At 31.0% G+C, this 25,936-nt stretch overlaps 4 protein-coding genes across 42 annotated transcripts in view; 2 read left to right on the top strand and 2 right to left on the bottom strand.

The window, feature by feature from the left end:
• The window catches only part of mmd (disintegrin and metalloproteinase domain-containing protein mind-meld), a 78,910-nt gene extending 63,785 nt beyond the window's left edge, over positions 1-15,125 (top strand). For 4 of the 39 annotated variants that reach the window (XM_086906085.1, XM_086906084.1, XM_086906108.1 and 1 more), the window contains 7 exons: positions 1,715-1,853; positions 3,874-4,029; positions 5,840-5,911; positions 8,361-8,506; positions 9,350-9,794; positions 11,598-11,786; positions 14,272-15,125. In XM_086906085.1, the coding sequence (XP_086762211.1) occupies positions 1,715-1,853; positions 3,874-4,029; positions 5,840-5,911; positions 8,361-8,506; positions 9,350-9,794; positions 11,598-11,786; positions 14,272-14,905 (1,781 nt within the window). In that variant the 3' untranslated portion in view covers positions 14,906-15,125. Of the gene's footprint in view, positions 1-299; positions 403-1,714; positions 1,854-3,873; positions 4,030-5,839; positions 5,912-8,360; positions 8,507-9,349; positions 9,795-11,597; positions 11,787-14,271 lie in introns of all 39 variants that reach the window. The other 35 variants (XM_086906092.1, XM_086906091.1, XM_086906094.1 and 32 more) reach the window with 33 other exon arrangements.
• Positions 15,126-15,760: 635 nt separating this feature from the next.
• On the top strand, positions 15,761-18,406 carry LOC100869786 (protein phosphatase PTC7 homolog). Its single transcript, XM_003694022.4, has 5 exons — positions 15,761-16,657; positions 16,909-17,088; positions 17,196-17,394; positions 17,482-17,738; positions 18,221-18,406. The coding sequence occupies exons 1-5, from the start codon at positions 16,432-16,434 to the stop codon at positions 18,268-18,270; spliced, it is 912 nt and encodes a 303-aa protein (XP_003694070.1). The 5' UTR covers positions 15,761-16,431; the 3' UTR covers positions 18,271-18,406.
• A 392-nt stretch (positions 18,407-18,798) lies between these two features.
• On the bottom strand, positions 18,799-22,128 carry Der-2 (Derlin 2). The gene is made up of 6 exons (XM_003694025.4): positions 21,495-22,128; positions 21,342-21,407; positions 21,102-21,269; positions 20,875-20,997; positions 20,633-20,796; positions 18,799-20,551 (listed from the first exon to the last, which is right to left on the bottom strand). Exons 1-6 carry the CDS (start codon positions 21,585-21,587, stop codon positions 20,449-20,451), a joined length of 717 nt encoding a protein of 238 aa, XP_003694073.1. The 5' UTR covers positions 21,588-22,128; the 3' UTR covers positions 18,799-20,448.
• A 353-nt stretch (positions 22,129-22,481) lies between these two features.
• LOC105735622 (uncharacterized) lies at positions 22,482-25,725 on the bottom strand. Its single transcript, XM_086906124.1, has 7 exons — positions 25,389-25,725; positions 25,136-25,275; positions 24,376-25,034; positions 24,145-24,312; positions 23,853-24,048; positions 23,420-23,788; positions 22,482-23,334 (listed from the first exon to the last, which is right to left on the bottom strand). The coding sequence occupies exons 1-7, from the start codon at positions 25,486-25,488 to the stop codon at positions 22,870-22,872; spliced, it is 2,097 nt and encodes a 698-aa protein (XP_086762250.1). The 5' UTR covers positions 25,489-25,725; the 3' UTR covers positions 22,482-22,869.
• Between the last annotated feature and the right edge of the window lie 211 nt (positions 25,726-25,936).

The following is a 25,936-nucleotide window of genomic DNA, read 5'->3' on the forward strand; positions in this document are numbered from 1 at the left end:
CTAATGGAGAAAAAAAAAATTCCAATCTGCATAACCTTGGCCTCGTTGCGTTTCAGGAACGATGTTGAAATAATTTTTCGTAGGGCTACATATTTATCCATAGAAGCCAATCTCTTCTCAGGAATGATCGCAGATCCTCTTCGCAACGTTTATATAATTTTCACGAGAGAATAAATTGTGCGTAGCGTTGGCCTTAGAAAAGATAGATAAAATGGAAGAGGATCTCCATTTTACCGAGATCCAACATCCACCGGTATCTGGCACACTGGTAGATTACAAAATGGTAATGGTCGTTTCAGAAACAACTAACAACACTCTTAGCACCGGGACGATGGTATTAATCCTGGTGGGTGTGGTCAAAGGAGTCTTCATTTGTTTTGCACTAATGGCTGTTTGCTACAGGTACAGTAGCAAAAAAATAAAATTCTTGAGTGGGTTCGACCAACGCCTGTCATTGTCAAGTAATTCGTGGCTAGCTGGATGATGAGGCATCGCACGCGGCCATCAAATTGCTCTCATAATATTGACTCATCTTAGCCTTATTTAATCGATGTGTTTTACTCATATATATACATATATACATATATAAATGATATACGTATTATATATATTTATATATATATATATATATTATCGTACTGTTTCTCTTCGATGGTGTGCTCTGAATGTGCTCGTGCTCGCATAGCGCGTTTGAATGATCACGATGAGATCGTGACTATGCTGCACGAGCGAGGGATCTCATATTTCCACTCGATGGTCTCGCATACCAAGGGACGAAAGACGAAGATATATACTGTACACTGCCCATATCGTTGAGGAGAGAAGATGAGATATAATTAATTTTCGTCCCTTAGAGTGCGACATCTCATACACGATCCACTACAACGCCAATGTGCCAGCTGCTTGTATGCCCTATAAAAGCATGAATAAGGCTGATTAGCGAAGAAACGAACGTCGTCCCCTACGGATCGTCGGTCTCTGATCGAAAGAATCATTGTGTTGAAAAATAACGTATATCTGTAACGTTATAACCTATAACGGATCGATTTGATCGCGTCGATTTGATCCCCGATTCGTGTCTTCGTCGATGTCAATACGAGAAAAGTAGTTGGCAAAGGGTCTTTCGACTCGAACTCGCTAAACACGACGAGAATATCTAACCTCTCTCTCTCTCTCTCTCTCTAACTCTCGATAATCGAAGGCTCGATCGAAGCGAAGAGAAAAGAGAAAATAGGGAAAATTCGTTGTATCGAATGAAAAAAATAATTTACACCCATTGTATCGAAGGATATATTTATATATACGATATATTTTTGGCGTGATGAGTCGAAAGTATCCGGATATCGCGTCGATACGATCAATGGTGTGTACTTGTATAACAAACTACGTCTATATGTATATGTATATGTGCTGATTCTGGCTTCTTTGTTTCTTGTCTGTTTCTGTCTGTCACTGCCATCTCTGTCTGTCTGCATGCTGTGGGACGCTCGGATACCAAAATATACCATCCGTATATACTCGCATCTGCGTGAATAATGGTATACTCGTTCTTGATTATCTTGATTCTTGATTTTTGTTGTTATTATTATCATTATTATTATTATTATCATCGAATCTCTCGTATTCCCCGACGTATCTCTTTGACACATGACGATCCCAAAAAACTGCGATAACTAAACGATGTAACTAACCAACCAACGTTTGATCGTCACAGAGAACTACCACGGCTCTAACACTGTATTTTTAGTTGGTGTGCTCATGTCGGTGGTAGGGGGTGTTTTCATAGTATTTGCTCTGATGGCTCTCTGCTACAGGTCAGTCGTAGTACATAAAAACTACTCCCTCTGTCTCAGGTTAGTGTGCAGAAACATACACGTAGAAAATTCTTTTGTATGCGTATATATATATGTATATATATGCACATATATATGTATGTGTTTTTTATTATTTTTTTTTTACGATTTACATACATCGTACATATATATTTACATGTATATCTTTTAGAGTCCGTATTATTACTGTCTATTTCTCTTTTTACGCTTATATATTGTTCTTTTCGTACACTCTCTCTACTTTTTTTTTTCTTTTTTTTTTTTAATAATTTTTCTATTGTTTCTCTCTCTCTTTCTCTCTCTCTTTCTATTTCTCTTTCTCTTTCTGTGTATCTCTTGTGTCCTACCGATAAAGCGCTCTCTGCATTATCCGCGCAGCAATAAGTCGCAATATCTCCAGCTTATGCGACCGCGCGAAAATTCAAACTCGTCGCAACGAACAGATATCGCGTTTTCAAACGTTTCTCCACGCGATTGTTTCTCTATTCTAAATCAACGCTCAATCGAAAATATATGTATGCACCTGATCGTTGCCACGATTACGCTGTATAAGCTGCTTAAGCGATTGCCGCTGCGAACCATTATCAGGTTCATTTGAATCGCTTTCGCAAAAATTGGCTCACTCGACGTGTATTACTCGTCCGCAAATGATTCAAAGCTTTTTGTGTATCGTAACCGTTAACTGATATCGATTAATTAACAACGGTCCAAGACATACCTTTTTATTTTCTTTTTTTAACGAGAAACGATAAAAAAAAAAGAAAAAAGAAAAGATAAAATTTGTCAAAGAAAGATTTCCGATCTGAACCGTGTTGGTATCGGTTAAAGGTTGCACCCGCGTTACAGCAGGGTGATCGCGTTTATAACAATCGAGTTGATGAGAATGATTTGACAATTTTCATTATCTATCCAGTTCCGTCCAATTAATCTAAAATCTAAAAAAAAAAAAAAAAAAAAGAAGATTGTACTCTCTTCACCCCCATGGAACGCACGCGCGTCAAGCTTCACGATTTCTTCAAGACACTTTTTTGCCCGTCTCTACGTCTTTGTCGTTTGATTTTGAGTATTTGAGTTGATGGGGTACTGCAGCGGAGGACGATCTCACACGAGTGGCTCTAAGACCAGCTGCGGGTATACCATTCGACTGGTTATCTGTTTTTTGTTCTTACGCATGCGTTCACCGCTCCCCCTGTAAATCCCTCCCATCTCCTCCAGTAGACGCGCCCGCTTCGCTAGCCAACCACCATTTCATTATGATTATTCAAACGTAAAAAAAATGTCCGGATTAAACGTATATCTTTCTATTCAAAAAATCGAACCGTCCGCGCGTTATATTATGGCCATATTTTTCTCAGAATTTTTAAATTAATAATTAATCTACTAATTAAAAATTATTATTAAAATAGGTATTTTCTTTTCGGCTATTCCACTCAACTATATATATTTATACACATATTATACGTTTAAGCCCGACACACGTATGTAATTACTGTAGAGTACTCTCTGTGGAGCACGCAATAATTTCACACGATTATTATTATTATTATTATTATTATTATTATTGTTGTTATTATTATTATTATTACTATTACTTTATTATTATTATTATTATTATTATTATTATTATTATTATTACTATTACTATTATTATTATTATTATTACTTATTATTATTATTATTATTATTATTATTATTATTATTATTATTATTATTATTATTATTATTATTATTATTATTATTTCGAAGGGAGTCGACTTACAAAAAGTTCCTTTCCGTTCAAAATTTCGAGATTCAAATTTTGAGAAAAGGTTTCATTACACGTTCCATTCATTTGTTAGCCGAATTTCACGTGCGGAAGGAAAGAAAGAAAAAGATCACGAGCGGAAAAAGATAAAAAGGAAATTCGTTCGAAGGTCTCCCTCCCTCAGGTCTCGTCCCTCGTAGTGATTTTGATTTTGATTAGCATGCGCTTTCCTTGATCGTTCTTTTCTTGACCGTGGCCGCGGCCCACGCATCCTCGTAATCGGCGAATTTCTCGCAGAAGGAAGAGCACCGTCCAGAAGTACGACCAGCCGTACGTGAAGAAACCACCGCAGAGGGGTTACAGCGGCGTATCCGGGAACCATCACCCGGGCCACGCCGTTCTGGACAACGTGAACAACAAGATCCTCACCTTCAGCAGTATGCCCAATTGCAGGTACGACCGATCGTTTCGTTCCTCCTCCTCCTCCAAGTAAACGACAGATGTCAGGCTAGTTGACACACTTGTTATATTCTCTCTCTTTTTTTTCTTTTTTTTTTTTCTTCTTTTTTTTTCTTCTCGAGCCAACAACTCCTGCTCTCCTCAACCTAACCCTCGGTTAATTAGAAACGCAGATTTAGACACGATTCGCCCCCCGACGTTAGATTTCGAGATTTTCGATCTTTCGAACGAAAAAAAAAAAAGAAAAAGAAAAGAAAAGAAAAGAACTAGCTCTGGAGCGGAAGCTGCAAACCTGTTTCTTGGTTTCTCTTCTGGTTTCAAAGGAAGGAGATCAATTTTTCGAAACGAATTTTGCGGAACGAAATTGAAATATATTCTTAAGAGATCGCGAATTTGTTAAAAATTGCGATGAAAGTGGTTTTTTTTTTTTTTTTTTTTTTTTTTTAAGTATTATATTTTTAGGGAAACGAGAAACTAGGTTCTCGAAATGATCCTTGAGCTGATGCTAAATGAAAGTTTGGAAAATTATATGAGGATACGTGTGAAAGAAAGAAATACGCTTTTTGAACGATAATCTAGGGAAGACCCCTGCAATTAGTGTTGAAAAAAAAAGGGAAAAAAAAAAAAAAAAGGATCCATCAACGATCGCCAAAGACACATTTCTCGCTTCTATACTTTATATACATTGGTTTTCCATTAAATGTGTTTGCGTCACACGAATTCATGTCACACATGGCATTCATTCGACATCAACAAGATTATTCATTATTCGACGGAATTTCAGCCCGCGTTGCTTTCCATCCATTTTGTACGTGGGAAAAAATTTTTTCAAAGTCAAATTCACCGGCGGCTGCTCAGGCTGAAACGAAATAATTTAAGAATTGTGTAGAATCTGGAGTATCGATTTTTTTTTTATCTGAAAAAAAAAAAGAAATAATAATCGTACAATTTCGATCTTTTCGTTTCATCCTGGCTCACCGAATTTATACGGCAATTTATACAATGCGCGACGAGCCATCTTCTCTGTCGTTCGATGCTTTCCTGAATATATAGCTCGAAAACAAAATTTTAAAAAAATCTCCTCACCATAGAAACACTTCTTTTCATTTTTCTCCAATCCAATTTCTCGTATGTTTTTACTATCCGTGTCGTATTATTCGAGAGAAAACGAGAAAACGACTCGTCGACGAGATAAAAGAATCTGGGAATACTGACACCGTCCACTGCGCGTTTGCTAGACACCTTTAACCTTCGACCAGTGACGTGAAAGGATTAAAAGTGGATACTTTTTTCAATCTTATCCTATACCTCCTTATTTGCATTGTAATTTAATAACAAAGAAGGATTAGTTTATCGTTAATCATGTTTGAAGAATCGCAGGAACCCGCGTCGAGCTGTTTTTATTCTCCACTGAAATCTAATATATATATATTAAGAAAAGAGTGGCGAAAATAAGATCACGGAATAAAAAAAACAAAACGGTATGAATTTTATCGAAATATTAATCGCTCACGTCATCGGTTGAAAGTTAACCCTTTGTGGTCGTGGATAATTTTTCAGAATTTTTCACGTTTATATCTTTCTTCCTTCTCTTTTCTCTCAAACGTACGCATATACTACAATACATAATCCAAAAAAACAATACGAGACTTATTTTCATCTATCTAAAGCTTTTCTCTTCTGAAATTATATATAATGGAAAAACGAAACGAGGGATGGGCAGGAAAATATCGTCGAATCCGACCACAAGGGGTTATACTCGTGGTGAAATACCCGCGGCATGCCTATATTAGTATATTTCTAGCCGCGGCGAGACCCAGCGCGTGGTGTTTCGACCCCCGAATAACGTCGCCACCGCAGACGGGCCAAGAGTCAAGTAAGTCTCATGTGTCTCGCCGTTATGTCACCATTATAGTTGATCGATGATCTCAAGACTCGAACACGCTAGTTCCAAGCGGGGCAGGCCAGCCAATCTTCGAAAAGTCGATTCGAAAAATCGTCGATGCGGATGGGATAACGCGTCTATATACTTTCGAATAATTTAAAAATATAATGAAACTCGTTGGCACTTATCGATCGAGAAATGATTGGCTGTATGAGAAATATTATAAAAACGTTGTAACGTGATTATAAAATTTCGCGCGTATTGCATTGTATTGGAATGATAAACTTGCCAAATCACGTGAAATTACCTCATCGAGATCGCGTAGCGATGTTGCGTAACTCGTCCGCATTGAATTCGAATCGTTAAGAAGAAATTAACCGTGACCGTTTGTAAATTTAAGTTATCCAGCTGCCCTGCCTTGTTTTCACACTTTATTTCGAAGCGGTCAGAGAGTGCTCTCCGCTCGTGGAATGAGTCACAAGTGTTGTGTCGCATGGAAGAAAGATTATCAGTTACGGGCGTTTCGCTTGTCCGGGATATCTATCTTTCCGTGCAGCGGCGAATTTACACACACATACACACACGTACACATGCGTGCATAAATATACACTGTGATAAGACACATTTTACCTACGTAAAGTCAATTTGTGAACATTGTGTAACTGCACTGATTTAGGAATGCAGCAGTAGCGATACATTTTGTACTACAATCGTTATTATAAGAGCAAACACAAAGAGACGATGAAGGAATAATCATTTCGCTAAATATTTTTTCGTTCTCCCTTCTTCTATGGATTTTCAGTTGAAAAAAAAATGAAAATGATTTCAAGATATCGCATAATATTGCATAACGGCACGATGCATTTGGCCCAAATTTTTTTTTTTTTTCACAACAGGGTGGGCATCTTTCGATTTCATTCAAACGACAATTGTAATAGATTCGGGACGGATCGGAAAAATTCGGATGAGATCGGGAAAAATCTCGATGTATACTCGTATACCTTCCATGTCGATTTCGGATCGCTTCGGCAATAATCGTTCGTGATCGGCTAAACACGTTATTAATTGGATTTCGGGCTCTCGAGCCGATCATACCCGATTATTGCCGAACTAATCCGAAATCAACTCGTGCTCGCATCTCAAATATTTTACGAAAATCGAGATTTCACCCGAATTATTCCGATCCATTCCGAAATTCAGATATTTCCGAATCGCAAGATAATTTCGCACAATTTTACAACACCCCATATATATATATATATATACATATATATGTATATATGTATATATATATATATATGTATACGTTCACTCACCCGTTCAACATAGGAACTATCAGACTAATTCATTTTCTGCAAGTTAAATTTTATGTTTTTCAGATCTTGTTTATACTTGCAAAAGTCTAATCGAAAATCGAACGTGATTATTAATTTTCAACATCGCATACGCCCACATACGCTGCAACACGCTTCTGATTTCAGCAAATCTGATTCATCGTACTCTATTTCGACACGCACGCTATAGTCCAAGTAGAAGAAATTAAATTGCATGCATATAATATTTTACACGCCACATCTTCTCACCTTGGCACTGCATGCTTTTCCTTTCGAATGCGCCGCACCAATCATCGGGTCTCATGGTTAGAACGAACTGTATCACTTTATAAACGATATAATGAAGGATTTATCAAGCATGCCTCGTATGCTACTTACAGCACACGCATCCGTAGAAAACCCCGATTGCAGCTGTTTAATTGTTTCGAAAGAAAAAAAAAAAAAAAAAAAAAGAAAAAAGAAAAGAAAAGAGAAATACTATCACGTATTTTGCAAGCAAAGGATCAAACATAGAATTTCCAATATACCGTTGTTCATTTGCTGTATTATGTACACTCAACGATCGAGCATGCTTGGATTCGATGAATCACGATGAAATTATTACATCGCGATCTTTGAAACGGATGAATTAGTTCGTGCAAAAAAAAAAAAAAAAAAAAAAAGAAAAACGCGTGTGCATCTTGTCAAAATTCTCCGCGTTTAACCAGAGTCAAAGGAAAAGATACGAAGTGTTGTCGTGTTCGCGTTCGTGTCACGTTTTAATTGATAATCTCGATTGGAAGTGAGGCACGAACACGAACGTGACTATAGCTACGAGACTGCACCGGTTTAAAGAGAGCCTTTCCCGAGTACGAGGGAAAAAAAAAAAAAAAAAAAAAAATGGGTATTTTTACAAAGACAAAACGTGCAACGTGTAATATGGTCAATTATGGCAAAGGCTTAACGTTCAAAGGTGGTGTACCGCGATAAGATATTGAAGATATATCTCGATCGATAAGTAAGGAAAAAGGGGATACCTGTGAATGTTTTGTCTATGAATTAATTCGAATCGGATTTATCGGGTTTGACAGGGGAGACCAAATGTTGTTTTACATTGAAATTTTCAGGGAGCATAAGTCGCAGGTGAAGAGGCCAGGTATGAGCGAGGAAGATGGAGATACAGGAGCGGACGAGGTTGTCTCTTTCATCGATTTGCCGAACAACCTCACAAAGTTGCCCGAGAAAGGAATTTTAAAGAAACACGGTGGTTATGGTATTGTAATGGTTGATGAACCTATACGAATAAGTGGGGCAATAACTCACTCGTAAAGGGGAATGCAACGAGCTCGAATTTCTAGGATTCTAGTCGATTAATACAACCGAATATTTGTCGAGGAAATTGTAAAAAAAATTTAATTTAATATTTTTCAATCCATTATGCATTATTCTGTCTATTTATAATATATAGTGATTCCAATCTATCAAATTTTTTTCGTTATAAACATTTAGATCGCGATACCAATATAAACTTTCGATCACGTGATAAAAAGAGAAACTCTGATTTATCGATCGAGTATAAAATTATTTTTATCAAATCTTTCAAAATTTCGCGCTAACGTTACAAAAAAATGTTGGAATAAAAAACCAATTTATCGATCAAAATCGTCTTTAAAAATCTTGCAAAATTTTTTCATTATAAACATTTAAGTTGCAATATCATTACAAATTTACATATTAAGTGACAAAGAACTGAGAAATGCTGATTTATCGATCGAGTACGTGAATCGTATCTATCAAATCTTCCAAAAGTTCTCATTATCATTATATAAAAAAAAGAATCGAAAAAGAAAACACAAAATTTCCGAAGTTCTCTACCAAATCTTTCCATCGTAAATATTTAGATCACTTAATACAAAACTTTATATCGAATCACAAAGTGACAAGCGTCGAGAAAATCTGATTTATCGATCGAGCACTCTATTCAGAATCACCGTGTAAAAAATAATCGAGCTACTTGCATCGACCATACTTACAAACGTATTTAACCTTAGATACATTTTAGACGAAGAACGCAAAAATATCGATCATTAATTGGAACGATGATTAATTGAACCAGGTATGGGAGGAGGGGCGGTAGCCAGCGTGGAACGCACTTTGGATCAACTGAACGGTTACCACGAGCATATTATCGAGGCGTTGAGGATGGCCGCGAATCAACGCGAAACATCTGGAACAACATCCGCTCCAATGGACGACGAGGCCTTGACGGAACCTCTGACCGAATTATTAACAGAACCTCTGCCAGAATGTTATCCCACGGATTCGTATCGCAAAGACATCATAAAGCATATCGACAACCAAGCGGACGAGGAGTACGAGGAATACGTGCCGTCTTGCGGTGTGATTCGTATACGAAATCTAGAGGATTTGATCAAACAATTGGAACGGCACTCGGCGCGAAACAGAAGTCCAAGCGGATCCGAGGACATGAGGATGTCCGAGAGCGAGGCAGATCGTCCCTACAGAAAAGATTCGTCCGTTTGTAGCGAGTCTTCCCAAGGGTAAGAACTGATAAGCGAAAAATAACAAGCTTCGCCATTGCTTCACGTTCATCTTCGACGTTCGCGTCGCTTGTTACCATTTCTCGATCATGTATCGTTCTTTGGCAAAGCTTCTCTCGATAAAACGAGTTACAAAATTCGAATACTTTAACGATCGTTTCCTTCAAATTTGTGAATAATTCGTGAATTCTTGAACGATGAATTTTTATGTTAGAAAAATGATCTATCTATCGATGATGCCTTTGCAATTTTGATGATTTTTAAATGCGTTATATAGAAGAATTTTGAATAATTTTTTATCGTATTTAAAAATGATTGATATTTAATTTTTAATGCAAAAAAAATGTTGTTACTACTATTGTTTTATTATTTTATTTTCGCACTTTGGAATGTCTAAGCTCTCGACAGATACGTCTAAATTTTAATGTATGTAGCAAGCATTTTTTGCAAAAGTTTGGAAAATTAAAAATCAATTATCGATTATGCGTAGGAAAAAGTTATTTAAAATCTTGTCCTCTATAGCATATTTCAAAATCATCAAAATTCACGAGAGCACGCGTCAATAGGTTCATCATAAGAAAATTTGAATAGTTTGTAAAGCAATTTTTTTATTCGATTCGATATTCCTTTCGAGAAATAACAAATATCTGTCTTTTATTCCTCTATTAGACGATTTTTCTTTAATATCTATCTCGTTAAGGTTCGTTTCGAAGGGATCTTATATTTTAATTTGACGATATATTTTTGGGGGAATGATTATATATGCGCATTGATTGATCCTCCTGAATTTGAACAAATTTTCTGATTGGCTGTCATCTCTAAAAGCCATACAACACACTCAATTGCAAGACAAAGATCTGCAGAGCTATGATTTCTCTCGTTTATCTTATTCGTTGTCAAAATGTACTGAATCAGACAAAACTCACACGCTGGCACCTCACAACTCACTCTCTCTCTCTCTCTCTCTCTCACCATCGCATCTGTTACTACTACTCTTATCAGTGCGTCGTTGCTTACTTTTTTCTTCTCTCGCCAATACATACACAGGCTGATTCATAAATGCACGTCCAATTTATTATTCACATGTTTGAAATTACACGCTAAAAAATATAATTAGTTAATTAAAATATATCGTATGAAATGAACGAACGATCTTTTGATTCTTCGATTCGATGCATTTTTATTTCTTCTTTTTTTTTTTTTGTACTTCTTTTACGCTTAGAAATCAATTTTTAGTATTTGTAATACTGTGCAAAAGGTATGATATTCATTTGAATATAAAGACTTAACCTCAATTCAATTATGGACATGCATTTATAAATTATTTACCCTACATTTTTGTATCTCTTGCTTTCTAACTTTGCGCATATATATATACATATATACATATTACAGCTAACAGATATCGTAATACGTGTATGAATACAGTAGAATTAGCGTAGAATTATATTACAGGCGAACGCGCGATCACACGGATAATTGGTAAAAAAAAAAAAAAAAAAGAAAGAAAGAAAGAAAGAAAGAAAAGTCTAGGCGAGACTTGCATCTTCCATAGAGTTTCACATGCAGAGTCTGTTTATACCGTGTCCATCTCGAGATTTTTTGCTACATTGTTTGGGATATTCGTTTCTCGATTCGTTCTCTCTCACTCGTTAGACGGAAATTTGATCCACGCGGATGGAAAAAAAAGAAACACGTGCGTCCACAATAAAAAGAAAAAAAAAAAAAAGAAAAAAGAGAGAAAGAAAGAAAGAAAAGAAATGTTTAACACTTCTTAAGGAACTGATTCGATTTCCTACGTAGAAGCAGAAGATGTAGCCGCGGCCGTGACGATACCTACGGTAGATATTGCCAACCATCGTCTCGAAGTCCTTATGGGACCCATCAGCACACTCAACACTCCCATCAAATGTACAAGGAGGAGGGTATCTATGCAACTGCCGATCCTGACAGAGGCTCAAATACTAGGGGTGAAACGCCCGATAGTGAAAGGTATCGCAGATTCTTTCAATACGAACGACGGGCTTGGTAGATTGACGTTCGGTACGAAGACTACTGTGCAAATATATCCCTCGCAATCCTACGAGACAGTTTTCCTCTACGCCAGTGGTTCCCAACCTATGCGGGTCGCGATCCCCTTCAACTGTTTGTTTCCAAACACTGCTGTAATACGTCATACGTATTTGTCTATTTTATATCAATATTTAAGAACAATCAAATCGTATCACTCGATCATTCAACGCCTTGTGTTATTAAAATTTTTTTTATCCTATTAAAGGAAGCGATGAGTCATTCGTCCATAGCGAAAGGGGATCGTAACTCGGAAAAGGTTGAAAAACACTGCAGTACGCGTTTCGCGATTAGTGTTGGGAATCGAAATTTCCAAGAATCTTCCGAATATGATACGTATTTATTATACAATATATATATATATAAAAATAGACCATACATCCCCGTATACATGTGTAGTATAGATAGTGATCGTATAATTCCCATCACTATAATGAACGCGTATTCAGATAAGGATTGGTGCATGCCCGAGTGATAGTACGCTTTAGGAGCAAATTACTCGATGGGTATACTCGATGGGTTTATTTGATCGATTGGAATCGTTTCGAAACCATCCATCCATCCATGTTATCCCAAATATCGAAATACATCCGAAAGTCGAAACGGAATATAAATAGACTCGGCATAATCGGTCTTTCGCATCTAACAAGATTTTGCAAGTCCGTTTTTAATCGAATTTTCGAATAACCACGATCGTAAACATCAATTTTGACCATTTCAAACAAATTTTTATTTTATTATTAAAAAAAGATTATTATGATTGGTGAGCTTGAAATAAAATAGAAGCTTACGAAAAATAAATCTTTCGATTTTATTTTCTTCTGGATTAATACGAGATCATTTTTTTTTAATCAAACCATTTTTTAACCATTTATCACAAAAACAATGAAGAAAATTATTTTAAGGATTAAACTAACGAGTAAAACATAATTAATTTGCGCTAGAAATTTGTAAATTTATTTTATATTGAATATGGTACTTTTTCAAACTCTCAAATGATTTTTTTTTTCTCTCAGTGATAAAATAGAGTTTCAAGAAAATCAAATTGTCAAACGGTCAAAATTGAAAAAATTCATTAAATTGCAGAATTACGAATCGATGGTATAATTCTATCGATTTTGTCAATTTTATAAAAATCGTACAGCGTCATTGCTTCGAGTTTCCACAGAAGACAGAAGAAAAGAGGAAACGTTCTGACAAAATTCTACACACCAACTTTCGCATGCTAATTTTATTGTTTTAGTTGCTTGTGCAATGCGCTGTGAATGTGCTGCCATCTACATACAAGACGCGGTGTTATTTCTCTTTCTAAGCTCAGAATGGCCAGAAACTTTGTAAGCACTTTATAGCATATATCCATGGCAAAAGCGATAGTGGAAACTTGCGCGATGTCTGAAACTTTTCGATCTCAAATGCAAATAAACAATTCTTTTCTTTTTTCGATATGAATTTCTAAGCAAAATATATATATTATGTATAGCATATTTGAAACGTGATTTAAAAAATGCTAGAATTCCGCACTTATCCTTATCTGAATTCTTTTCTTATTAATCATCGCTTTAATCGTACGATAAAAGAACAAAATTGTAATATACATATGTTGTACTTTCAATATCGTTCGTAGGCCGCAATTGCAAGGCTTCGCACGTGCGCAATGGTTAAAAAGCTTTTTGTATACGTAACACATGGGTACTTATATGCACGCGTTATTCTTTCTCAAAGATAATATGTATTTGATGATTAATTTTAATTGATAAAAAACGCGTGCATAGGTTCCATATACAGGGTTGGTTACCTGGACATAATCTATATTATTTTCGTTATTATTTAAAACTTTCTTTTGTCATAAATAATACGATTTTCAAAAGATCTCAAAATAGTGATTTTTTTTTTAATTATTTTTTTTTTTCTATATACTTATGATTTTCTCTTCTTAAGTTTTTTATTTGTTTTTTAAAAAAAATATTTATCAAATTCTGATACAAATAAAATAATCTTAATAATTTAAAAAAAAAACAGAAAAAATAAAATTATAAAATTCGAATAGAAATAATATTGAAAATAATTTAAGAAAAAAAAAGACAAAGAAAAAATAGAATTATAAATACATCCTTTGAAATTGTAAATAATATCTATGACAAAAAAAAGTTTGCGATTAATATCCACTAATATCGAAAATAACTGAAGTAGACATATCCCATGATCCTATAGATTCACTCTATATAAAGAACAAAAAAAAAAAAAAAAAAAAAAGAAAGAAAGAAAGGTAAGTGTAAGGATGGAAAAGGAGAATTGACGATTAGGAGCTTATCGAAAGGTGTAACCAGCGCGTACCGCGGCGTGTGTTTGCAGCATTAGTGGTCGTGGAATAGATCCAATGGGCTCGTGTAATCTTGTTATTTTCTAGTGATGCATTTATTCAAGCTCAACAACTAGCCCGACGGACTAGTGAGGACGGAGTGCAACACCGGCCACCACAGCAGCCGCCGCCGCCGCCGCCACCGCCGCCACCTGCAATGACTGGTAGCACGGTACAGTTGCTGCAATTGCATCAACGAGAACATCGTCAACAACCGCAGCAACAGCATCATTGCCACCATCACGCGCAGCAGTCGCAGCCTCAGCAGCAGCAGCAGCCGCAGCCGTCGTCGCAACAGCAACATCAACGTCAACAACAACAACAACAGCAGCAGCAACAACAACAACAACAACAACAACAACAACAACAACACCAACTGCCGGTGGAACAACTGCCAATACAGCAGCGCGGCTATTATCCATCCCCACCCTACACTGATAACGGTCTCGAAAACGACGAGACTGAAAATGCTCAATCCCACCAACAACAAAAGCTCCCCGACGTTCGTGGAATCGATGTTAATCACTTGCCTAATATTAACAAATGCCCACTAGACGATAATTTTAGTCTAGATTGTAACATAAATAATGGTTCCCCTAAAGAATTAAATACCAACAACACTAGTGATAACGAAAATACTGCCCTACTGCCCCCTTCGCATTTTCCTGAGTACAAGCATTGATAATTATTAATCGATGACAGATAGTGTCCATAAAACATAGTGGTGTGATTTAATCTTGAACTCGCATTTTATACTGAATAGTGTAAATAACGATAAACTATTGATCGCAACATCAACAACAACAAAAACAACGTCAAACAGGTATTAAATTATATGAATTAAAATAATCTATATGAAATGTTTATTAATAAACATTAGTAAAGCGATTTACTCGAAGAAACATGTTGCTATTATTCATATATCCTCTTCCTAAAATTTTGAACAATTTTTATTTCAATTATTTGAAATATTGCTTTCTTATGTGAAAAAATATGAAAATTATTTGAAAAGAATGCATACTATATTCGAAATTTAATATACCTAATATCAAATGTCTATTTTAAATTGAAACTTATTTCCGATAAATTGACAAATTTTTCTTTTTTTATCTCAAATTATTTTATTATTTTATTTAATAAAAATATTTAGATGTATAAAAAAGTAATATAAGATGTATAAAACAATGTGTATTTTCATTCGTATTTTATTTTCTCTTTAGAATTAAAAAAATCCAAATTCCTTCAAAAATATATAATTTATAAAAAATAAAAAGTAAATAGATACTCACCGATTGTTCTTCCATCATTCTTACTTGTGATTCTTTTACAAACTGTTATGAAACTGTAGATTTTTACAATCAAAATTTTAATTCAAATAAAATTTTCCAGTCCTTACTCTTGGTGAACGCTATTCACATGCTGATTCCATATATAAAACTTTCAAATCTTCGATATCCATTCGAGAATCGCAGATGATGTTTTTCGATTGTGTAACCAACTTCAAGGTCTTCTCTATAATTCGATTTCTTTATATATCGATTATGATATAAGTTTTAAATTTTATATTATATTTGTGTAATATTAACAAGATTACTTTCATTAATAAAAATAATAATAATAATATATTTTTAATTCAATTTTTAAACATGATACCAACGGAGCAGAAATGAAAATTATATTCTCGTTATCTTATTTATAAATATATTATTAATTAGAGCTTTATTGTTTTATATAAAATTTTTAAAAATTATTAATAATCTTTATTATATTTTTATCCATTAACAATCTTTAATGATAAAAATAAATTCTCTTATAATGAAAGCCCTCTCCACCAATAAATCTGAAGTCAGTCAGATGCAAGATATGTATATAGTTATGTAGGTGCAATATTAACGGTGTTCAACTTGATTAGTTAGTAGCACTAGTAGATACTTTCTCGGATTACATGGTAGCAGAGGATAGTTTCAGTTGGAATCGTGGTTACCGATCTTTGTTTCTTTAAGCATAGATTGGAATTCGAGAACAGTGTGGTCGATACTTGGTGCAATAAAGGGAATAGTTGATAAATTTGATCGATGTTATATGCACTTCCAACGAAAACAACAAAACATGCCACCGATACGCTTGTGAATTGACTGCACGATTCATGCAGATTCGTCGTTTAATTATTAAAGATGTGCGTCACGAAAGTTTGAGCTTTACCATACGATGCAATCCATTTATTGGACCGGGAGATTGCTGTCTCGGGCGATATGGAATGGCATATCAAATTATACAGCATGCGCCGATCCCAATGTGAATAAACGTCGCGAAGCATCTTTCATTTCGGCTGTGTGTGGTTTTCCAAAAGATTTTGCACGAGGACGTATACGTAAGGGACAGTTCGGTGATGATGCATGGTTTAGTGCCAAATTCAAAACTGTCGAAGTAATAGGTAATATTTTATTTGCTGAAACTATCAAGAAATAATCAAGTTCATCATTACGTTATATTTACATATAACTGATTTTGTATTGTTGAGATTCGTATAAATTTTACATTATATATTTTTATTTCATTCGTTAATATCAATTTTCTGTTGGAAATCTTTTTATATTATTGATTAATAATAATATATATAAACACGTTCAAATAAGTTTAATGTTTGATAATTCTAAGAGTTTGACAGTTCTTTGGACCTTTTAGGTGTAGCAGATGGTGTAGGTGGATGGAGGCATTATGGAATCGATCCAGGAGAATTTTCTAGCTTCCTAATGAGAACTTGTGAAAGACTGGTTTCTATGGGCAGGTTCACACCTTCTGAACCAGCTGGTTTATTAGCACGTAGTTACTATGAATTATTAGAGAATAAACAACCCATATTAGGTATTAATGTAGCTTGTATTTTATAGTCTTTTCTAATATTTTATATAAACTTTATTTTAAAAAAAAGTAAAATAAAAGTTCATTAATACAGTTGTATGATATTTCAGGTAGCAGTACTGCATGTGTCATAGTTCTCAATAAAGAGACAAGTAGCATTTATGCAGCTAATATAGGTGATAGTGGTTTTGTAGTTGTAAGAAAAGGAGAAGTAGTTCATCGTTCTTCCGAACAACAACACTACTTTAATACTCCATTTCAATTGTCTCTTCCACCTCCAGGACATTCTGGTCTGGTGCTTAGTGACAGGTATTATATTATATAAAAATATATTGCAAATTTATATTTAATACAGCATTTTCTTAATGTACCTTTATATTTGTGTTTTATATCTAGTCCAGAATCTGCAGATACTTCAAGTTTTGGAGTTGAAGATGGTGATGTAATTCTTTTAGCAACAGATGGTGTGTTTGATAATGTGCCTGATCAATTACTTATCACTGAAATGCGTAAAGTTCAAGGAGAAAGAGATCCTACTAAGATACAAGGAGTTGCCAATTCGATAGCTTGGATGGCTCGTAGTTTAGCTTTTGATGGCGCATTTATGTCTCCATTTGCCCAAAGTGCTAGAGAGAATGGAATTGATACTATAGGTATGTAATTATATTATTCTTTAAACTATTATATAAAATTATTTCAGAATTAATATCAAGTACATATTTATAGTGTACATAAATTTTAATAAAAAATATAATCAATTTATTTATATGATACATTTCACAATTTTTTATATCTTATGTATGTATGTATCTCTTTTACTTTGGTAATAATTTTATAGTAAAGTAACTTTTCTTCTATATTCTTTCTTTAACTAATTTCTAATTCTTATATCTAGAATAAAAAATTTGTACAAATATGTTGTTTTTCCTTTCCCTTTTTTTTTTCTTCCTAATTTTTCTAAACAAACAAGTTACTATCTCTTCAGTTGAAACAAATCAATAATGAAAATCTTATTTAATCTTATTTTAGTAATTTTTTAAACAAAGATACTTCTGTTGTTTAATTAGAATAATCGAGACTAATTCAAAGATTAGTGTCTACACAATGTATACACAATGTCTCTTATATTTTTTAGGTGGTAAACCAGATGACATTACAGTGCTTTTAGCAACGGTGGCAATATAATAAAGTATGTACAATAGAGTCTTGATCATTGTATTATAGTCCATGTCATTGCGTATATGTAACTAGTTATACATCATTATATCCCGTTATGATAATCATTTATTATTTAAATCTAAATAAATGGTTTTGTAAATCACCTTCCATTTCAGTTAGTCTTTTTTATATCCACCATAAAAGAAAGTTTTAAAAAAGAATATTAATAATTAAATTTTTTTTGACTAGCAAAAATTTGTATATAAATATACAGATTTGTTTAAATATATATAAACAAATAATTACAAAAATTTTGTAATTTTTTACTGATAATAATAGTACATATCATATGGCACATAATAATGAAACGCTGTAATGTATCATAAATAAAAACTAGTTATTATTTTGTAGGATTAAAAATATTCAAAAAATTATAGTAAATTTCAAATGAATCATGTAAAAATAAATGTATTCAAAGTTTAATTAAAATTAAATGCATTCAACCACTTGTAAACCACTATATATAGACTAATTTATATAATAATAATTTCAAACTAAATTGAACCATTTTATTTAATCGTAATGGTCATATAAATAACATTTTTACCTAATATTTACAAAAGAGCTATTATCTAGTTAAATTTCCAAGGCTTTCATTGCCAGAATTCTTGCAGTTAAAATTGTTAGTCTTCAGTATATTAACTGCGTTTTTTTTGGAATATATGAAAACTATTACCAAAAACTTATATAAGTTATATTTTACAAATAATGACATCAATTTTATCAATATATATCGTGCCGATTTTCCAAAAAGATGCAAATTACACTCAAAAATCTCTCACAGTTTTAACTACTATCTAGTAAGTCATACATAATCGTTCAAGTGGAAATTCTTTATAACACTTTGGCTTTTTGCCGACGTACAATTTGTCACAATAAATTTGACAAATTTGTTTTATATTAGAATGCAATCATTTGATAGATAATATGAATACATCACAGTGTAACATATAACATGATATATCAAACTAAGCAATAATAATTATTTTACTATAAAAAAAAAGAAAAAAAAAATACATTCATCTACAAACTATATAGTCTAATATTTTATAATTTATTAATATATTTTTCATTCATACTTATAAAGAAAAAAAATACGGTTTCATGCTTAAATCTTCTCTGATTATGAAATTACATAACACTGTATATCTTGTAACATTATTTTTAAAATGCCCTTAAAAAAACTGTGATGTATCCTATTATTTACAATATTATATATTCTTTAATAGAAATGGTATAAAATGTATTATATAATTAAAAAAGATTAGGGATTATTTATAATAGGAGAATAAATAAAAGTATTTACATCATACGATTATGTAAGATTTTTACAATAGAATCTTTTAGAATCAGGGGTTTCAATTTTATGCTTCTGCAAACATTAAAAATAGTATTATATATTTTATTATGAGTTTTTTTTTTTTGTTTAACCAAATGTTATACAGCATGAATGTAGAAATTGTAATTTTCTATGTTTAGTTAAAATTTTACATTGTATGAGGCACAAGATTGTAGTAAAAATTTATATGTGTACAATATAATTGCGAAAACAATATTTGAACAAATCTTATGATAAATAAAATATTTACTAGAATGAATTTTAAAAGAAAACATAGATTAAGACTTATAAATAAAAAATATAATTTTATTTTAAAGGTATTTTTAATTTTGTACTATATAGTTATTTTGAAAATTATAATATATTTGTTACAATCTATTTTAATAAATAGAAGAATATATTTTAAAATATTTCATTTTTAATAAATGTGTTATGAGTATGAAACTCTTTCGTATTCTCGGAAAATCGTGAGCATTATAAATGTATCACAATAGTCGATTATCTGAGAAATACTGTTTTCATTAATATGTATTATTTGCATAATATATTTTGAAATAGATACAACTATTACATTTAATACGGAAATTTTTCTCTGAAAAATTGTAACCCCTGTAAAAAATTAGAAGTCTTATCTTTGTTATAAGTTTCTCATTACATTTTACATAATATCAAGGCTGCAAATATTTGGTATTTTTGTTAGTAATTTGAAAAATTAAGGAACAATGTTGCGTATGTAGCAATATAAAAGTTTACTTGATATGCCAATTGGTAAGAGATGATTTGGAAGCAGAACCTTGACTTTAGAATCATTGCATATTGGCTTCTTGACCCCAATTAAATCCACCAGGACGATCTTCAGGAGGTGGAGTATAATCTGGATCTTCTGGATGTGCGTCAAATAAAGTTTTTCTGTAAACAAACAATCATAATTTTTTTATATATAATTATTGCAATACATAAATTTAAAATTATTTTGTTCCATTAACTTACAATATTTGTGGAGTTTTAAGAACACGAAAACCTCCTCGTAAACGCGGAAATACATCTTCTGCAAAATAATACATGTGTCCCACAGCCATCCCAACTAAATCTACCCAAATTGTATTACCAAGAAGTACAGAGAACCCAAGGAGCACCCATGGTAAATATGGTGCCTATTAATAAATATAAAATATATTTAAAAATAATTTATTTTTTCCAAGAGAATTTAAAGAGAAAAGTTAGAAACTTACTTGAAAATTTAAAAGTCCAAAAAAGTTTAATCTAACAAATGGATTTCTTCTGGACCAAACATAAACCAACATAATTGTAAGTGCATGGCCCAGAAATAACAAATTAACAAAAAATGCAAATGTCTATTAATATGCTCAGGAAAATTGTATATACATTACATTTATTTTATATTTATTTGGAGAAAAAAACTTATTTTAAAAAAACTAATATGATATTAAAAGGATACAATCATACATATACCTCCAAAAATGAACATCATTACAAAATCAGCTGTTCTTCTACGAAATGATCCTTCCTCTAACATTCGACAATATCGATAAGTAAAAATCATATTGAAAAGAAAATTGAAACCCATATTTCCAAGAAATAAAAATGTAGTGATTAATCTCCATAACTGAAAGAATATTTACATTATTATTATAAATAAACGTCTAAAGACTAATAATTAAAATTGATTTTTGTTTACCTGATACTGTTCAATGATTAATGTGGGATTAAAATACAACCGAAATGGAGATACCAAATCTAGTTGCTAAAATAAAAAAATAAAATTTAATAGTTAAATTTTGAAAATCCTACGTATATAAATAAAAAATTATAAGAGAAATATTTTACAAACCACAGCAAGAGTCGTGATGACACAAGCTGTTGTATAAGCTCGTGTCACCACAGGTATTTGCATGTACTCCTGCCGGAAAGTTTGATAGGCCATTGGTGTATTATTATGATCTTCTGTACACCTAAGGACCAATTTTTTTTCTAGATTCTCCACGTCTATAATCTATCATCACATATTGTTCATTACTATGCGTTATCTAAATTTAATGATTACCCACATCACGACAAATTTGTTATGTTCAGTTTCGTACACGTAATACGTGAAATTAGTTATAATCGAATAACGTGAATCTCGATTTTATATACTTATCGATAGTGATTTCGTGGCCTTTTCGCATTCGCGAAAATGTAACAATTATATTATGTTTAATTTCAAATATAAAAATCAATTATTAAATTTCAAAAAAATTGAAAAGATAGATATTTATATTTATTATATATTTTTATTATTAATAATAAAAAAGTTTCATAAATAAGATTTTTACATTGTTAATTTATACAATTTAATTATATAATTTTTTAATCACGTGACACTTCTTAGAAACAGTTTATTTGTATATTCGTATATATTATATACTTTAATATTTATTACATTATAACTTTTCAATATTTAATGAAATAAAAAATATATTTAAACAAAACACTGCCCTCTATAAATCTTTAAAACGAAGAAAAAAAAATGTCTAAAATTATACATTTTAAGAATATCGAAGCACTATTTATAGTTGAACTTGAACAAGTAAAATCAATTATCAAATTATAATATTGAAAAATCTAAATTCTTAATTTTTAGGCTGATTTTTAATTTTTTTAAAGATTTAAAAAGAAAATAAAGAAAATCAAATCTTTGAAATATTTCTATCCTTTACTTTTAGCAGCACACATGCATGCTAAAATATTTAATTTTATTGAATATTTTTTTTTCTATTTTTTATGTTTTTATATATTTGAAGATTATAATTTAACTCAATTGCATGAAACACTATAATTATATAATATCAATTTTATTACGATTTATATATTGTAAACTTTACATATATATATTTTATACATGAAAATATTTTATATTTCTAAATATTATATTTTTTTCTATAATAAAAAAGTTTTATATCTTTATAATTATAATCAATATTTAATCATTATTTTATTATTTAAATATTTATTTTTTTAATGAATCTATAAATGTATGTATAACAATGTATAAACAATATAATCTAAAAGATATAATTTAACCATAGAAATAATTTATATATAAATTTTAATGTAAAATACATCGACTTTATATATAAATTATATATTTTCAATATATTATATTGTTTAAACAAACAATCTTTTATTACAATTATTATAAAAATAATTATTTTAATCTATTATTATTAATCAAGAAATTCATCTTCTTTATTTTTATTTTTGTGAACAATATTGGAGAATTTTTTTAATTTTGCTACAAAAAATCCATCCATATTATGTATATGAGGATAAAATCGTTTAGTTAATTTTAATGAAGGATGAAATCTAAATTGTCTATAACTTGTAAAGCCTTCAGCACCGAATTCTAATCCAGTTGATATTAATTTAACATCACGTTTTTTAAGTGCATAATCGATAACCCATTCGTTTTCTTCTGGAAGAATTGAACATGTTGAATAAACAATAATTCCACCAGATTCTGAACGTGCATTAGCACAATCTATAGCTGCTAAAAGTAATTCTCTTTGTAATGTACAACAACGTTGTATATCTACTTCGTCTTTATTTGTTTTAACACTTGGATCTTTTGAAACAACACCAGTACCAGTACAAGGTGCATCCAATAATACTCTATCAAAATTTTTAATTACCTGAAAATTATATATTTTAGTTAATATATTATCATATATTTCTAATATATGAGTTATTAATAGTTTATATATAATTGGTGCTTACTGATGGTAACTTTCGTCCATCATAAGTGCAAATTACAGAATTTGTAATACCAAGTCTGTGAAAATTGCCAACAACTGCCTTTATCCTATCTTCGTTTACATCATTTGAAAAAAGTACACCTGTGTTCTTCATAAGTGCTGCTATGTGTGATGATTTTCCTCCTGGTGCAGCACACATATCAAGGATCTTTTCATTTTCTTTAGGATCTAAAGCCATAACAGGCAGAAAACTAGATGCACCTTGAAGAATATAATGCCCTGCTAGGTATTCTGGTGTCGCACCCATGGGAACTTGCGATGAATAAACTACTAATCCGACTTTTGTCCATTTACCAATAGGATCTAAATTAACTCCTCTATTAATCAAAGCCTGAAATTTTAATATTGTAAAAGAATATTTAAAATACTTATTATATATTTTATTAAATAAATACTTCGGCTAAGTCACGACGACGTGTTTTCAATATATTTGTTCGTATCGTCATGGGTCTTTGAACTTCACTTGCTTCCAAAAATTCTAATAATTCATCCAATGAAAATATTTGCATCAATTTCTCCATTAAGAAATTGTTATAACTATAGTATGTACATAAATCTCGCCTAAGAAGATCCATATATTCAGAACGTGATCTTAAAAAGAAAAATGAAAAATATATTTAAAATTTTTTTACAAAACAAGATTTTCATAAAATTTTTCAATTCTATTACAGATAATTATTCTATTACCTGTTTATATCACGCAATCTTTTAAAATCAGATAATACCATAACAATATCTTTTATACGTTGTTGTACATCTTTCAGATTAGTTACATCTGCAAGTTCTTCTTCAGAAGGAAAAGTAAAGACACATTGTTGTAAGGTCATATCATACATTTCCTGTTCTGCCAATTTTCTATTAAAAAGAAAATAAATTAAATTTTAAATATTAGATATTTAAAAAAATTTAAATACTCACTGTTCTTTTTCTTGCTTCTTTTTTAATTTTTTATTTGCCTTCTCAATAGGAAGTAAATCATCATTATCATCATTATTACAACTATCAATATCTTCTTCTTCATTTTGATCACTATCATCATCTTCTTTATCATTTTCAATAGCATCATATTCATCCTCTATATCACTATCAAGTAATTTTTTTTTTGTAAATTTATGTTTATCTTTCAATATTTCTTCATTATTAGATATATTATTATCATTATCAAATTCTATTTGATCATTTTCATTATTTGAATTGCCATTTGTAAGCATTTTTTTTTTCAAAGATTTTTTTTTCTTTATTTTTTTTAATTGTTTTATGTTATCATGGTTAAACTGTACTTGATCATCTTCATCATTTGAATTGTCATTTGTAAGTAGTTCTTTCTTAAAAGATTTTTTTTTCTTTGTTTTTCTTAATTCTATTATGTTATCATTGTCAAGCTGCATTTGATCATCTTTATTTGAATTACCATTTATAAGTAACTCTTTTTTAAGAGATTTCTTTTTTTTTATTTCTAATTGCTTTATATTTTCATTATTAAATTGCATTTGATCATCTTTATCATTTGAATGTTTATCTTTAAAAGATTTCCTTTCTTTTATTTTTATTAATTGTTGTGTATTATTTTTAATATTCTAATAAAAAATATAATAAAAAAATATATAATAAGTTTAATAACATTATATAAATATATATTGCATAAAATGTTTAAATACTAAAAGAAAAAAAAACTTACATTTTCATCAATAATGTTTTTTAGTTTCTCAATTTTCTCTTTTTGTAATTCCTTTAATTTTTCTTTTATATTTTGTTTCTTTAATAATCTTTTTTTTGCACGTTGCTTTTGTCTATGACTTAATTTTTTTTCTTCTTTCACTAAAAATAATAATTGTATAATATATTTTCTTTTTTTTTAATTTTTAGATAGAATAATAAATACATTTGTAATTGACATACATACATATTGATAAATTTATAATTTTCCATACCTAATACTCCTTTTGGAAATATTGGATCTCCTTGCTTTTTTGCTTTTTTTCCACGACCACTTGGAACATTTGTTTCATCAAATTTTGCTTTTCGTCCCATTTTAATATATTTTGTACAACAATTGTTAATAAAAAAATTAACGTTTTTATTAAGCTAAGTATAAAATTTATATTACAAAATGAATATAAATCATTAATTTCTACATTTTCTGATATATAATATTATTACATTTAAATAAAAAAATTGTAATTACAAATTAAAAAATGCTCAAATTGTTTCAAAATGAACACGTGAGTTATAACCTAACTTTTTTATTTATTATTCAAATATTACCAACTAATATTTTAATATAGCCAACTTGAAAAATTGTAAAGTACTCAAATATAAAATTAAAAAATATCAAATAAAAATATAAAATTAAAATATTATTTTTAAATTATTATAAATAATATACTTTATTTAAATTAAAAATATATTTCACTTAATTAATTCCAATAAAATAAATATCGATTATTGAATATATGAAAGTAATATCGATTTATGAATA

This window comes from Apis florea, unplaced genomic scaffold (genome assembly GCF_048593485.1).
Source record: "Apis florea isolate Af1SG1 unplaced genomic scaffold, ASM4859348v1 contig_2492_pilon, whole genome shotgun sequence".
NCBI classification, from domain to species: domain Eukaryota; kingdom Metazoa; phylum Arthropoda; class Insecta; order Hymenoptera; family Apidae; genus Apis; species Apis florea.